The 15,539-nt window shown below is 41.8% G+C and overlaps 1 protein-coding gene across 2 annotated transcripts in view; it reads left to right on the top strand.

Annotated features, from left to right (window-relative positions):
• The window catches only part of EXOC4 (exocyst complex component 4), a 431,048-nt gene that overhangs the window by 25,961 nt on the left and 389,548 nt on the right, over nucleotides 1–15,539 (top strand). For both annotated transcript variants that reach the window (XM_074573187.1, XM_074573188.1), the window contains exon 3: nucleotides 799–993. In XM_074573187.1, coding sequence (XP_074429288.1) covers nucleotides 799–993 — 195 coding nt within the window. The remainder of the gene's footprint in view (nucleotides 1–798; nucleotides 994–15,539) is intronic.

Here is a 15,539-nt window from a genome sequence, read left to right as displayed (position 1 = left end):
GAGAACCTGAAGGCAGAGAATGCAGTCTGGGTGTTTGAGCAGAAAGAAGGGAGAAGAAAAACTCTTGATGTTTCCCGAATGGGTTAGAATAGTAGAGACTTTGCCACTTGGAGGATGGCATGAGGCTTAAAAACAAACTGAATGGCAGATACCAAGCTGTTTCTCTGGGCAATACAATGGCCTTGATGAATAATGGAAATCCTGAATTGAACTATATCTTACTGCTGTTTGTTGCGATGAAACCATCTCTCATAAAAAAAAAAAAATAAAAATTGGTATTGCTCGAGGTAGTAGGAGAATGGTTGTGCTCTTAAATAGTCGTGTTTCAAGAAACGGACACCAAACTTGAAGAAAGGAGGAGACGTGCCAAAAGATTTAATAGGCAGATGGAAAATGTTTACAGTGGAAAAATTAGTAGTGGCTTATTTGCTTTCACTGAAAATTGGATCCTTGCTGTATGCCAAAATACTGAATTGATTTTTGGAAAACATGCAAATAAGTCTTTGATCGTGGTTGTAGGATCCTGCGTTTGTTCATGTTGTTCAATTAAATTTTCACTAGTGGTACAAAACTTGTACTAAAAAACATTTGACTATGAAAGCAGTTCCAATTTGTATGTACTGTGTGTTTCCCTTCAGCCAAAGGAAAAACCAGAAATTTTAAGGAACTTGGATTTGGTTATAGTTTAATGATATTTTTGGAATTTCTAATAAAGTAAATGTGGGAAAGGGCTGATCTGTGTTAGAAGCGCCAGTTACAGGGGCAGATTTAATTAATCTTTTGACATGTTGCTTCTAGGTGAAGGAGAATCTGCTCTCGTGCAAGATGCTGCTGCATTGCAAGCGGGATGAGTTGCGCAAGCTGTGGATTGAAGGGATTGAGCACAAACACGTCCTGAATTTGCTGGATGAGATAGAGAACATCAAACAAGTGCCTCAGAAGCTGGAGCAGTGCATGGCCAGCAAGCACTACCTCAACGCAACAGACATGCTGGTAAGATGTGGTACCTCGTGCTGGGCCAGTACCCACCAGAAACACACTGGTCAGCTGTCTGATCATTTTCAGACAGCTCTGCCTTCTGTATTAGCATTTGCTTTTTTTCCTGCTTAGTTTCTTCTTTTGTCATTTGCTGCTTTCTTGTGCTGGAATTTCCTTTTGGTTTTGTTTTGATCCTTCCTGACTGGACTTCGGGTCACGGTCTCCCGTCCTGTTCGGTTAGCTCTTGTCTTTCAGAGCTCTCTTTAACTCTGTACTTGTCCTGATCCTGGCGCTTTCTGTAACCACCTAGTTCTTTACCCGTTTGATCTGCACATGGGATTTTCTTCTGCTTTTGCAACCTGGTTGCTTTATTTTAAAATTAATTTCTCCAACACCTACCTGTATCAGCTTCTTTCTTTATATGTTATCAATTAGTTCAAAACCATTTTTGTTATGGAAGAACTATCCTGTTTCTCTCCTACGTCATCTCTCAGAACGCACTCACAAATTGGGTCATTGTTCAGAGGGAAGACTGTCTTTCCCCATTTAGATATGTTTACCTCTCATTGTCTTCCTCTAGATCTTTTTACCAGGACTCTTGATCCGTTTTAGTTATTTCTGGCTCACTTCATCTTTTTTTCTGCCCTTCATTCAAGTGTTTTTCCTCTTCAGTTCCATCCCTTTTATAAGCATACCTTTCAATTCTAGTCTTGTGGTGGAGGTAGAAGTTTTCTGAACTTCTCTAATAACAATATTTTTTTTTTCTCTTGTTTCTAAACTTAACAAGCACACTTCCTTATCAGACTCTAGTCCTTGTCTTTCCTGGAACTGTCTTCTACCAGTAATTAAAAACTTTACAAGGGAGGTGGTCCTTCCCCTCTACTGAGGCCTGACATGGAGTGCTGAGTCCAGTTGTGGGCTCTCCAGTACATGAGAGAGGTGGAATCACTGGATTGAGTCCAGTGAAGGATTGCAAAGATGGTTAGGGGACAAGAGCATCTCACCTTTAAGGAGAGGCTGAGAGAGCTGGGATTGCTTCACTTGGAGAAGAGAAACCTCAGGGAGATCTTATCAATGGCTATAAATATCTGATGGGAGGGTGGAAAGAAAACAGAGCCAGACTTTTCTCGGTGGTGCCCAGTGACAGGAGAAGAGGCAATGGGCACAGACTGAAACATAGAAAATGATGTCTGAACATAAGAAAACACTTTTTTTACTGCAAATGTGGTTGAACACTGGAGCAGGTTGCCCAGAGAGGTTATAGAGTCTCCGTTCATGGAAAACTTGCAAAACCAGACTGGATGTGGTCCTGGGCAACTGGCTCTAGGTGACCATGCTTGAGCAGGAGGATGGGTCAGGTGTTCTCTAGAGGTCATTTCCAACTTTAAGCGGTCTGTGATTCAAAAGTGAAGGCAAAAGAAGTAAGTCTGATCATATTCATTCCTCTTTGTGTTTGCCCGAGAATGCCTTTAAGGAAGTCTTCTCATTGCCTTCTTTTGTTATTGTTTTTTTCTACTTTACTGTCCTTTGTATTTCTCTTAGCTGTGCCTCTTCACTTCTTAAGTCATTACTCAACAGGATAAGGAGCTGGAAATCCTAGTGTTGTCACCTCATATTCGTAGCGCCCAGACTTGAACTTTAATTTCCTTCTTTCCATTTTATCTCATTTTACCTTAAATATGACTTACTGAAACTCACCTTGTTCCCTCTGGAACACTTTCAACAGTTTGGTGTCAGTCTCCCCATCCCTTTCTTTGATGGGATGTGTAACCCTCTCTGCATTTTTGTTGTCACTGTCAAATCCTCTTATCTGACTTTGCTCTGCCATCACCTTCCTGTTGTTTTCTGTTGCTCGCATTCTGTTTTCATGCCACACCTGGTGCAATCATCTCTCTATAATCTGGTCACAATTTTCCCTTTCTTCCTTTTTAAAACCATTTTCCAGGAACCTTCTCAATCTTACTCTCCTTCAAGACTCACTGTCCTTTTAACATTAACTTATGTCTTTAATATGAACTATATCTTTTATTTTGTATCTTTCCCACCATATTGTAAGCCATCTGGGGTGGATAATGTATCCACTTCTGTTGTGTAAAGTGGAATTTTTATGATACTTTATAAAATGTTATGTAAAACCTATTAGAATTCCTGAAAGCAGATCAGCAATGCAACGACTTGAGGCAGCGTGTATGAGAAGAGCGCAGTCAGGTTTTGCCAAAACTTTTGTCAGGTTTCTGATGTAGGAAATTGGAGTGTGGTGTTAGTCTGATAATTTCAATTATGGGAGATGAAGTAGTAGATGTAAATTAAGGGCATTCAGTATAGGGGGAAAACCACAGTATTCAAAATTAACATCAGTGCAAATTGGAACGTTAGCCAGTTGGTGCTTGCTTTTACTGGTGGACTTGCCAGTTTGCTTGGGTTTTTTTTGTTGTTTTTTTTTAATTAAAAAAAAATGTTTTCAGAAGGAAATTCCACAAAAGTAATTAATTTCCTGTCGGGGAATATAAGATAGGAAGTGTATGAAGAAAAATAACAATACTTAGGATTTATCATATAATATGCTTTAGAAATGGTTTGCAATAGACCTATTTGTGATATCTTATTGGTTTGCGATATATTGCGTGTGCAGTTCTTCATATATACACTTACGTGTATACGTGTGTGTGTAGGTAAGGTCGCCCAAGGCTGTGGGACAGAGCCAATATTAGACCTCACTGAAATACGGACTTCTGTAGTACACCGTGCTGGTTTCTGTTGTTTGTTTATTTGTTTTCCAGAATAAGGTTATCTTTTCTAAGATAAATCAAATGATAATGATATAAAAAGCAGCTGTTAGATTTTTTTTTTTTTAATATCAATAAATAGAAACTTCAAGCGAGGATTGCACACACTATTTCAGCCGTTCATTGTCACTTGCAGCTCTCATTCGAGGAGAAGTGCACCTGCGCTAAAGAAATAGCAACCTACCTGCATTTGGAGCTTTTTCATAGGCCAGAATCGCTGTAGGCTCATTGCCTTTTCCCATCTTCTGTTAACGCTGCCTCTGCAAGACTCTGATGTTTTAATCACTCACTGACTCCAGGATAATTCCATTTTCCTTTTATGATATGAATATTATGTAAAATAATTACTAACCTGTCAGGGATCTAGCATGTATATAGATCTCTCTGTCCTTTTGTTTCATTCCTTGAGGTAAACAGATGCTCATGGCTTATAAAAAGCCCAGAGTGAGCTGACAAGGAGCTTGTATCCCTCACGTGGAAATTGGAGCACTGATTAATATTGTTGCCTGTAGCCCTGTGATATGTACAGTCGAAATTAGACCTTTGCAGTCATCGTGTTAGTTTGATGCAAGCACTCTAATGGCATAATTTCTGGTTGCTGCAGCACATTTCTGCAGTCTGTTCTTTGTATTCCACTCACATTAATTGAAGTAATTTTGCCACTGAAGCGTGTTTCAAACCTCTGCATTTAAATTCAAATTTTAATTCCCTTATTGTTTGGAAAAGACGGCTGAAGATGGCTTGTTACAGGTTTCATTATCACTCAAAACTCTCCAGCTGCTGGTTCTAATGTGCAATGACTGAGTAATGCCGGGAAGAATTGTTAATAAAAGAATGGCAGTTTTTCCCAGTAGCGTGAACACAATGCAAAGGTATTTTGTGACAGCTTACATTTGTATGAAGTTAAAAATTTTAAGTGGCAGCTTTTTTGTTTCTGATCTGTATCCATCTAGAGTAGCACAGAGGAACTTCAAATATCATGTGTTCATGTTCTGTGTTCCTCCAGCATCTTGACAATACACACTCCGGTGAGCGGAGTTGCTAGGAGCAGGTTTGCGGTTCTGTAATTGCACCTTCCACAGCTTGTGATAAAATCATAGAATCGGAGAATCCCAGGTTGGAAGAGACCTCAAGGATCATCTGGTCCAACCTTTCTTGGCAAAAGCATGGTCTGGACAACATGGCCCAGCACCCTGTCCAGCTGGATCTTCAGTGTCCAGTGTTGGGGAATCCACCTCTTCCCTGGGGAGATCATTCCAGTGGCTGATTGTTCTCAGTCTGAAAAATTTTCCTCTTGTGTCCAATCGGAATCTCCCCAGGAGTAACTTGTACCCATTACGTCTCATCCTTTCCATGTGACTCCTTGTAAAAAGGGAGTCTCCATCTTCTTTGTTGCCACCCTTTAAATACTGGAACTGTAATAAATTGTGAAGCTTTGGAGAAGGGTCTGGAACAGATAGAACTCCTGTTGCAGTTAATTTCAATTTTTGTATATGGTTTTTTAAAGTGTGTGTACATTTCTCTGTAAAAATTTTCTGCTAAAAGTAACGTTCACTTTTACATGGCAATTGAGTGCACAAGCATGCATATGTGTGTATTTTTTGTTTAACATAAAAGGAGGCTGAGGGGAGACCTCGCTCTCTACAACTCCCAGAAAGGAGGTTGCAGAGAGGTGGAGGTTGGTCTCTTCTCCCAAGTAACAGGCGATAGGACAAAAGGAAACGGCCTCAAGTTGCACCAGAGGAGGTTTAGGATGGATATTAGGAACAATTTCTTCACCAAAAGGGTTGTCAAGCATTGGAACAGGCTGCCCAGGGAAGTGGTGGAGTCACCATCCCTGGAGGTATTTAAAAGCTGGGTAGAGGTGGTGCTGAGGGACATGGTTTAGTGGTGGCCTTGGCAGTGTTAGGCTGATGGTTGGACTTGATGATCTTAAAGGTTTCTTCCAACCTAAATGATTCTGTGATCAGGTGCTGAGAGGGGAATTCTGATGCAGAAGGAGCTTCCTAAGAACAGGCAGTGGGCAGTCCCCAAGGAGGGGAGAAGCAGAGCTGGTGGCAGAGGCAAGTTGGGGTTGGGGGCACAGCTTGAACTTGGCCTGGAAGCACGAGGTTGATTGCTGGAAGGCAGGAATCCAAATTTTTCTGGAAGAGGTGTGTTAGGTGGGCTACGCAAGACTATAGCCAAGCCAGCACTCGAAGTGGAGGGCACACAGCAGGATGGGCAGCACTGGGCAAGGACAGAAGGATTCTTGCTTGGAGGAAGCAGTTCCATGTCTCGTCTCCCCCGGCACTGGGCTGTGTGTTGAAGGGCAGTAGGCTCTGCCTAGCAGTTACTGAATTAACTCAAGTGTTGTAGGGGTCTGTGGTGTTGATCCAATTGTTCTGGCTCTAATGTTGACCCATGAGTTACCCATAGGGAGAAATTAATATTTTCCATTTGTTTAAATAATCTAAGAGATGAAATGCTAAAAACAGTTGAAGGAAGAAATGTTGTTGAATCAAGTAATTAAAGGTCATATCATAATATGATTAAATGAAAATTGCTTAGGCTACTTTCTTTGCATTTCTTGTCTTTTATGTGTCTAGCTTTGCAATTTTAATGAACTAATACCACTTTGACAAAGTATATAGAGTTTTTAAAAAAAATCTTTTAATTCCAGTAGACCGTGAAACACTTACTCTGGACTTGATTTATGAGTGCAGGAGTACAGTTCCTTTGGGATGGGATTGTGTCAGGTAACGAAACACCATGAAGCTGCGGAAATATATCCATAAGATAGGAGTGAGGGTAACTGCTATTTCCAGTTGAAATTTTATTTTTGTTAGGAGGGTGACAAGAAGGAAGAATTGACGGCAGAAAGAAGGAAGTATGGAGCCCTCCGACTAGTCTTCGCTTAAGTTGAACTGCACGCTTAGTTGTGCTACAGAGCTAGGAACTGATGTGTAGCTGTGTTTTACTCACGAGCACATCCTTCTCCTTTAGCCTGCCTGTCTTTGTCCCAAGGAGTACAAAGCTGAAGTGACAGTAATTTGTTTCTCAAGAAATAGGCCATGGAACGCTCCAACACCTACTTTTCTTTCTTTTTTTTGATGTTAAGGACTTCTATTTCGGTTTCCTTATGTCAGGGAAAGAATAATATGTCTCTTGCTCTGCTTTCTGGGGTGAGTAATAGCATCAGGCTTTTCTCAGAGCTGACCGCTTTCTAATTGCAAATTTGCATTGTTGCCAGTTTGTTCAGTTTCCAGAGCAGAGCTGGTGGCTCTTATTGTTGGTGCATTCAATTAAATGGAGGTGGCGTGGCACCCAGCTGCACAGGAGCGGAGATTGCTTTGCAGGTAAATTAGGTCATTTGCAGTTGTGCTGGTGCAGCATAGTTAAAGCATACAGAGTTCACCACCAGCATCCTTATGATGCCTTAAATGTATTTTTGCTCAGCTCCATCGACTGTAAGATCTGTAGTGGGTTTATTTTTTGAAGAGCATTACCTTGTTGTGAAATCTAAGCTTTATATCAGGAACATACCTGTCTAAACTAGAGGCAGATTTAGAGTCGCTCTGAGGAGATGGACTTGGGTGTTGGTGGACGAGAAGCTCAACACGAGCTGGCGACATGTGCTGGCGGCCCAGAAACCCCCCGCAGCCTGGGCTGCATCCCCAGCAGCATGGGTAGCAGGGCGAGGGGGGGATTCTGCCCCTCTGCTCCGCTTGGGGAGACCTCACCTGGACTTTTCCATCCCACTCTGGAGCCCCTGATATAAGAAGAACATGGATCTGTTGGAATGGGGCTAGAGAAGGCCATGGAGATCATCCAAGGCCTGGAGCCCCTCTGCTGTGGGGACAGGCTGAGAGAGCTGGGGGGGTTCAGCCTGGAGAAGAGAAGGCTCCGGGGAGACCTTAGAGCCTTTTCCAGTCCCTAAATGGGGCCTGCAAGAAAGCTGAAGAAGGACTTTTTACAAGGGCATGTAGCAATAGGATGAGGGGGAAGGGTTTTAAACTGGAAGGGGGGAGATTGAGATGAGATCTCAGGAAGGAATTCTTTGCAGTGAGGGTGGTGAGCCCCTGGCCCAGGTTGCCCAGAGAAGCTGTGGCTGCCCCATCCCTGGAGGGGTTCAAGGCCAGGTTGGACGGGGCTTGGAGCAACCTGGGCTGGTGGGAGGTGTCCCTGCCCATGGCAGGGGGGTGGAACGAGATGATCTTTCCCATCCCTTCCAGCCTAAACCATTCTAGGATTCTGTGATTCTATGCTGACTGGCTCCATTACCTGCATGCCAAAGCATTTTACAAAAAGTATTTGTTTTTTTTTTTAACTGCAGGGCTTTACAACACAACTGGGCTACTTTGTGGGTGAGAACATGGTCAGAAGCTGAAGACGTTTTAACAAACGAAAATGCTGTGCAAAAATGATCCTAAAGCTACTGAGCCAGTCAGGAGGGAGAGAGGGGTGGCATAGGAAAAGGAAATAGAGGAGAGACTAACTGTGGGTGAGATGTTTTGGAGAACAGTGGATGAGGACTAGGAACCCAGCTTGTGGGAAGTGGAAGCCAAAGAAGGAGCTTAAAATATCAATTTATTTTTTTTTTACACAGGCAAAGGGAAGATTTTGCTTTGTGTGTGTGTACACATGCACACATTTGGCCTCTTCTTGCTCGTCCCATAATGAATGTGTCCTTCTTGATAGGTGTCCCTGACCTTTCTATGCACTTCATGTTAATCCTCTACAAAGGCATTTGGAGTGATTAACATCCTGCCGGAAAACACTAGATGTTTGTTGCCCCAGGCGTGGTTTTTGAGGAGAGTTTTTATTTTTGTTACTTGAATGTAGCTGCTACTGGTGGTTTTCCTCAGTACAGTACAAGGAGCGTCTTTCAGTTAAAAGTTCCATGTAGTGAGCAGGCTTCTTAGACTCTTAAGTAGTCTGGAATAATTAAATAAATTAAGAAAAAAAAATTGCAATGTCGTTCTTGCTATGCATCTTATTTACTCTCTGCCTTTCAGCTGGAACAATGAAAATCAATAAAAACAGTCTTTCATTTTTGTTTCCGCATTTCTTATTGCAGAGCAGGGATTCGGGTACTGCTGTGGAACAGTCTGTTGTGTTTTGGAATTAATGCCATAAGTGGAAATAAGAGGCTTTTGTTGGTTTGGGATTCTATAGAAATACTTTTATTACAAAATTTAGATTTTTGGCCCTGCTTGAAATTCTCTTTCTCCTGAATTACAAAAATAGCAATAGTTTCCAAATATTTCTTGCCTTGAAGCCTTTCCCCAGCTAACGTTGTGTCTTGTCATTGTTGATCTTATTGATTTCAAAGAAGCTGTTTAGGAAACAGAATTGTGAAGCTGATGTCTCAAGGGTTGTATCTCATTTCAGATTACCTATGGAGGTATATAAATGTTTATACTTAAAGGAACTGTTTCGTATTGGTCTTTAATTATTGGCAAACCTCGTGATTTCTGTTACCTGTTGAGGCATGGATGAGAAAGGCAGCTTTGTTTTTGTGAAGCTGATGTATGTCCTAGCGATTAGAGATGCATAAGCGTGGAAATCCGGGGCTTGCTTCTGTCTGCTGCTCCGTCACCTGAAATGCTGCACCTTCACTCAGGTATTACGAGTATTACTTGTCTGCCTTCAAGGAGCATTGTAAAGCTTAAGTAATTAAGTTTGGTAGAATACTCCTAGCTTCCTTACTTGAGAAGCGTTGGCACTACATATTGTTAGAACGCTTTGCACCTCATTTCTGTGTCTTTCTCTTCTTGTTTTTTTTCCTTTTTTTTATTCAAATTCTGTTTTTTGATTTTGTTTTTTTTAAATAAACTTGCTAGGCTAGTTTTGAAGACGTTAGAACGTGGAGAGTTTCTTTCCCTTTGAAACATCTTATCATTTTTTCCTTCAGTATACTTCTCAATAACTTTATCTCCTTCTTTTTATCCTTTAATTTCCATTATCTGAGGCAGTCTATTGCATTAAACAGTGCCTAATACTGCTTCATTTGCATGGACACATGCTTGACCTCAGCCCCTCCGCTCTTAGTTAATGCACCAACAAGCATTGATATCTCTCTAGAGTATTATCCCGTGGCCGTTAGCTCTACTGGTAACAACCATTCATTTAAGCTGATGAAAGCTTATTAAATAAGAAAACATGCTGTAATGAAGGTGGAGTAGAGGTGTCTAGTGTCTCTTTTTCTATGGTGAAAGGAAGCAGCAGCTACGCGACAAGACACTGTCCTTAATGAAAGGCAGAGGCATCCGTAACGTTATGATGGATGCTTTTGGGAATAGGCATTTCTGAACGTTAAATTTAATCCTTCCTGATTATAGCGTAGATGCAGCGATGAGAAGTCCTTTGCTTAAGGCAATTGCTCCTGCCATTTAATGATGCATTCTTTCTTGGGAGCATTCTCCGAACAGCTTGAGAGTTTTCTGGCTTAGTTTACGTTTACTTCCTTTTTAACTCATGAACCGTGTGTAAAATATGGCATCCCTTCAGGTTAATATTTCTTTTGCTATTTATGCTGTTGGTAATTTTTTATTATTAAGCTATGATCTGGAATTTACTCTGTGAGCCATTTATATTTTTATCACTTCATCTTTGAATATAGCCGTTGTTTTTCCAGTAATCACTGGTCTTCCTATGAATTCTATTTTAAAAACTCTGGATTGTACGGACATAACTCTGTCCATAGTAAAATATTGGAATAAACACCAAGAGAAATTGTTGAAGACAGATTGGGTTATGGGACAACATAAAATGATGTAGATAAATCTGCAACTTTAAAGCTAGTGAATGGTGGCTGAGAAGGTGTAATAAATTTAGTTTTTCAGCAAAGCATTTGAAACATTTGTGGTGAATTTAACTCAGAATTTTTCCCACTGAAATGAACTGATTTATGTCTGGTGAAGTTGGTGTAATGCCACCAAGTAACCTTCAGGATGGTGTGACAGATGAACCATTGTCAGGTAGACTTAGAGGAAGACTTATGCTGAACAGCCCATAAATGAAGATGCATAGACAGTGTCCCTGTTTAAGGAGGCGGCAATGGTTGTCTTACGCTATAGTTTAATATTACCTTTTGTGAATTTATGAATTTTGTAATGAAAAACGTGTTAGTAAACTAATAGATGAGGAGCTAACTGAAAGAAGTTAAAAATTCCTTTAACAACAGAGATATGGGACACGGGGAGCATAAAAAAATTCAAATGTCATCTTGAGGAAGGCAAGAGAATCAATTTGGGAAACTGCAGGTTTGCATTGAAAGGAAAATCCTGGTGTTTTACTTTAATGTATTAGGACCTCATTGTTCTAGACATTGTTCATATAGGGAGAAGACTTTTGAGACAGAGACCGTCCTGAAAAAAACACACTTTTCTTAATGGCAATTAAGACTAAATGAGGATGTGTTAAATCAAGAGATGAAAAAATATGGAAAAAATGAAAACTGGAAGGAAAAGCCTTTTCTTATTATTTTTGCTGCCTTCACAATACCTGCAAGTGTATTACTAGTCCATGGCAGTGAGATTTAATATCGATGTCTGTACAAGGTCAGAGCAAAGGTGGTCTTCGGCCAGTGCAGTGTCTGATGCAGAGGGTGTTTGGGAGAGTGAGGGCAGCGCGAGCAATAGTGATCCTTTCCCCAAACACTCTGAGCTTCCAGCACTTGGCAAAATGCAGCTTTTGACGGAAAAGCTGGTTTCTTCTGTGTTGAATAGTGCTCAATAGGTGTTTCTTGGAGGTATTTAAGAGGTGGGTAGACGTGGTGCTGAGGGACGCGGTTTAGTGGTGGTTTTGGCAGTGTTAGGTTGATGGTTGGACTTGAGGATCTCAAAGCTTCCTCCAACCTAGACAATTCTATGATTCTTCCTTGAATTTGTCCCTGTCACTTTTTGCACCGGTTTAAACTTTTGGCTTCAGTGCTGTCCTTTGGCAGTGAGTTCTGTGGCTGAGCTGTCTGACCTGCTGCTTGTCGGTGATACTGAATCTTTGATTTGCAAATTCCATCTGATTGCCCAGGAGCTCCTGAGGATCTGAGGCAACAACTGTCTCAGGTACTGGGGCAATGCATGTCTCATCTCCATCGAGTTGTCACTCTAATGGGAAAAAGTCTCGGGCCATTCTGTGATCCTGATAGGCTTTCCCATATTGACAAAGTCATTTGATCATACTGTTGAAATTGCTCGTGTTTTGTGTTAAAGTCCAAGCGAGCAGTTGGATAATCCTTTGTCGTGGTTTTTTAGCCACTCTCTTCCTTGAGCGCTGCGTTTGGTGGCAGCACGTTATGACTGGAGAGAGAGTGATGAATTGCAGCAGGTGGAGGAGGAGGAGGTGTAATGATTGATGGGTGACGGGACTAAGGCAAATCTGAAAGAATTAAATTTATGTAGCTGAGGTAAAGGACAGCAAGTGAGGAACATAATTTTATAAACATTTTGAAGTTTGTAGAGGAAAGCAGTAAGTTAGGGTGGGTCACTGCAATTTAAAGGACATTTGCACTTAGTGCGTTTATAACGAGCTTGCTTTGACATCTTCATCAAGTAGGAGCAGTAGTTTTATAAGCAAGAGAGACAAAAGTAACTTTTGTAAAATATAGCACAATTAAGGCGGTACTATAGAGGTAGGGAAATGGCTGTGTCATCTAATAGACCTCCTCCATACTTGTGACTGGTAACACTGAAATTTCTTTTCTTTGGTGGGGGGGGTGGGTAAGGCTAGGTGGGATGACTGATTTAGAAAGCAAAATTGTGGAGTTCAGCTTGCTGGAATTTGATTCTCTGGAAAACACTCTTCTGCTCTATTAAAGCGTTAAAAAAAGAATGATGTTACTCCTTACCCTTCACATACGCTTCCTTACTGTCGGGCACTGGGCCATATGGCCGCTGTTTGTTGCCTCCTTTTGTAAAAGCGGCCACACCTTGGTAATGTTGATGGCTGTGCTGGTGGGAATCTTAATTTAAGGTCTTATGTTTAAGAGAAAACAAACCCCACAAAAAAGCCCTAACCCTTTTACCGTGTCTGGAATGTACATTTTCCCTGTCCTTCCCTGTCAAATAAGCTTATGCTGACACTTATCTCAGGATGAGCTGTTTTCTTGCAACCTGAGCACTTTTTTTGTATGTGTGTAGTTTGGAATCTTTCAAACTAATCTTTCAGACTTCTCCCCCTTTCTGCTTCAGTCACCTGCATCAGTCTCCCCCTTCCTGCACCATTTGGTCAGCAAATCCTTTTATTTGAAGGAGGGGAGTGACCTGAGCTATTTCCAAAATATTGCAAGGGAATCATCTTCTCTAGTCCTCAGCCTTTTATAGCTCTTTGTTTGCTTTTAGCTTGTTAACCCTTACAAAATTGTTTAAAGGTGAACAAAATTGGTAGCAATTTTTTTCCATCATCTTAATATCTAATACATTAATCAACACTCGGTACTGCTCATCATCAGTGTTTTACAGCTGCTCATTAATCCTCACATCCTGTGTACCTTCTCTCCTTTTCCTGTTTTTAAGGGGAAGGAGGCAGTGACAGTCAGGAATAGCTATCTCTGATCTCTGTGCTGTTCCTATTTCCCATGCTTTTTAGCTAACGACTCCCTTCTTTGGGACCATCTGGGAGTTAACTTTAAGTTCAGGGTCATCGTAACTAGCTCGCCTTCACTGGTTTGACGTGATATCAGCTCACGCTGTGCTGTACGCTGGCCCGTGGCAGTTTGGTAGCAGACAATTCCCAATGTTTGGATTGCAGCTTGGGTGCAGGTTTTCCATGTGTCACATTGTTTGGATGTTCCACCCTCAAAGGCAGTAACTTTTCGGCTTCATCTTGATTCATCTTGCAACCAAAATAGTGAACAAATTTACAGGTGAAATACAGGCGTACTTGATAAGACTTATGTCAAGCTTCTAATTAAAAAATATAAATGCAGTTTAAAAGCAGGCTTAATTAATTACTCATTATGTGTTTCCAGCAGTGGAGGTTCAAAGTACTCAACAGTCTTCTACTTTCTGGATGTTAGCCCTTTCCACAAGGATGATGAAGGGACTGGAATATCTGTCCTATGAGGAAAAGCTGAGAGAGCTGGGACTGCTCAGCCTGGAGAAGAGAAGGCTCAAGGGGGATCTTAACAGGGATCTTAGTGACAGGATGAGGGTGAACGGTTTTAAACTGAAAGAAGGGAGACTGAGATGAGATCTGAGGAAGAAATTCTTTGCTGTGAGGGGGGTGAGTCCCTGGCCCAGGTTGCCCAGAGAAGCTGTGGCTGCCCCATCCCTGGAGGGGTTCAAGGCCAGGTTGGACGGGGCTTGGAGCAACCTGGGCTGGTGGGAGGTGTCCCTGCCCAGGGCAGGGGGTGGCACTAGATGTTCTTTAAGGTCCCTTCCAACCCAAACCGTTCCATGATTCTATGAATGTGTATAAATACCTGAAAGGGTATTTATATAGTAATATGATAATAATTATATTTATATAATAATACATAAAATACCTGAAAGGGTGTGAAGAAGATGGAGTCAGGCTCTGTTCAGTGGTGCCCAGTGACAGTACCAGAGGCAATGGGCACAAACTGAAACACAGGAGGTTCTCTCTGTACATCAGGAAACACTTTACTGAGCGCTGGCACAGGTTGCCCGGGGAGGTTGTGGCATCTCTGTCCTTGGAGGTACTTAAAAGCCATCTGGGCATGGTCCTGTGCCACGGGCTCTGGCTGGCCCTGCTTGAGCAGCAAGGTTGGGCTCAGTGACCTCCAGAGGTCCCTGCCAACCTCAACCATTCTGTGATACTGTGATTCTCTCTGTCATCGGAGGAAAATGTGAGAATTTTGCAGGCAAACCAGCTTCAGCTTTGGGAACTCTTGCTTAATTTATTGCTAGTTAACACAAACTTCTGATCAGTGATTTGGGTTTTGAGGTGGGGAAAAAATAGCGAACACAATCAAAAATCACTTAAGTAAACATGTTTTCTCAGTGTTCTCCAGGTGCAGTTTAAGTCCAACACCTTTACTCCCCTCCCTTTTCTCAACTTATCTTTTCCATGGCTTGTGCTCAATGTGTTGCGGTTCCTCTGAGACGATGGTGGCACAGATAGTCAGTGTCATCTGTAAGGGCTTCTTTGTGCTACTCCGCTTCTTACTGTTTTTTTTCTGCAGCATTTTGGTTCTTCAGGTTTTCCTCTGCTATGATTTTCCTTAGAGTGCCTGCTGCGACGTGGGTCACCCACAAACTGCTGTCCCTTTGAGGTGTCCCTTCTCCAGCATGGGTCACCTCCATGTCACAGTCCCGCAGAGTGGTCCCCTTCCAAGAGAGTGTCTGCAGCCACTTGCAGTTGCTGGTTTCTTTGTTGGAAGAGGGGTGCCATGTGCACCCCAAACCAAACCAACCCGCTGGAAAATGCCGTGTCATGTGTAATCCAGCATCCCTTGGATACATTTACAGTGTTAGAAGATTGGAGGATCAGTCCTCTAATGCATCATCCGCTCTTAAATTTATCGCGTGTTAAATGTTTTGAGTAGAGACCCATCATTTGTAGGTTTTTTTGTCTTTTTGCCCTGTGCAAAATCCCAACAGCTGGAGTGTGAGTACTCGCCTGTTTCTTAAGCAAACTTTTAGTTCCTTATCTCGCACAAATCAGGTGCATATTAGATTCCATGAACTGCTTGTTTATATCTGACTACGCACATGTTAAGCCATTTTTTAGTCATTTTCCTTTCCTGTACCTTTTGAAAGTGAGTTCCTTGTAGAAGCAGTAGATCAATTCTCCGCCTTTTAAATGTCAGCGTTGTCTTTCTTCATCCAG

The sequence above is a fragment of the Larus michahellis genome, chromosome 1 (assembly GCF_964199755.1).
Source record: "Larus michahellis chromosome 1, bLarMic1.1, whole genome shotgun sequence".
NCBI lineage: Eukaryota > Metazoa > Chordata > Aves > Charadriiformes > Laridae > Larus > Larus michahellis.
This window is presented reverse-complemented; position numbering and strand designations above follow the sequence as displayed.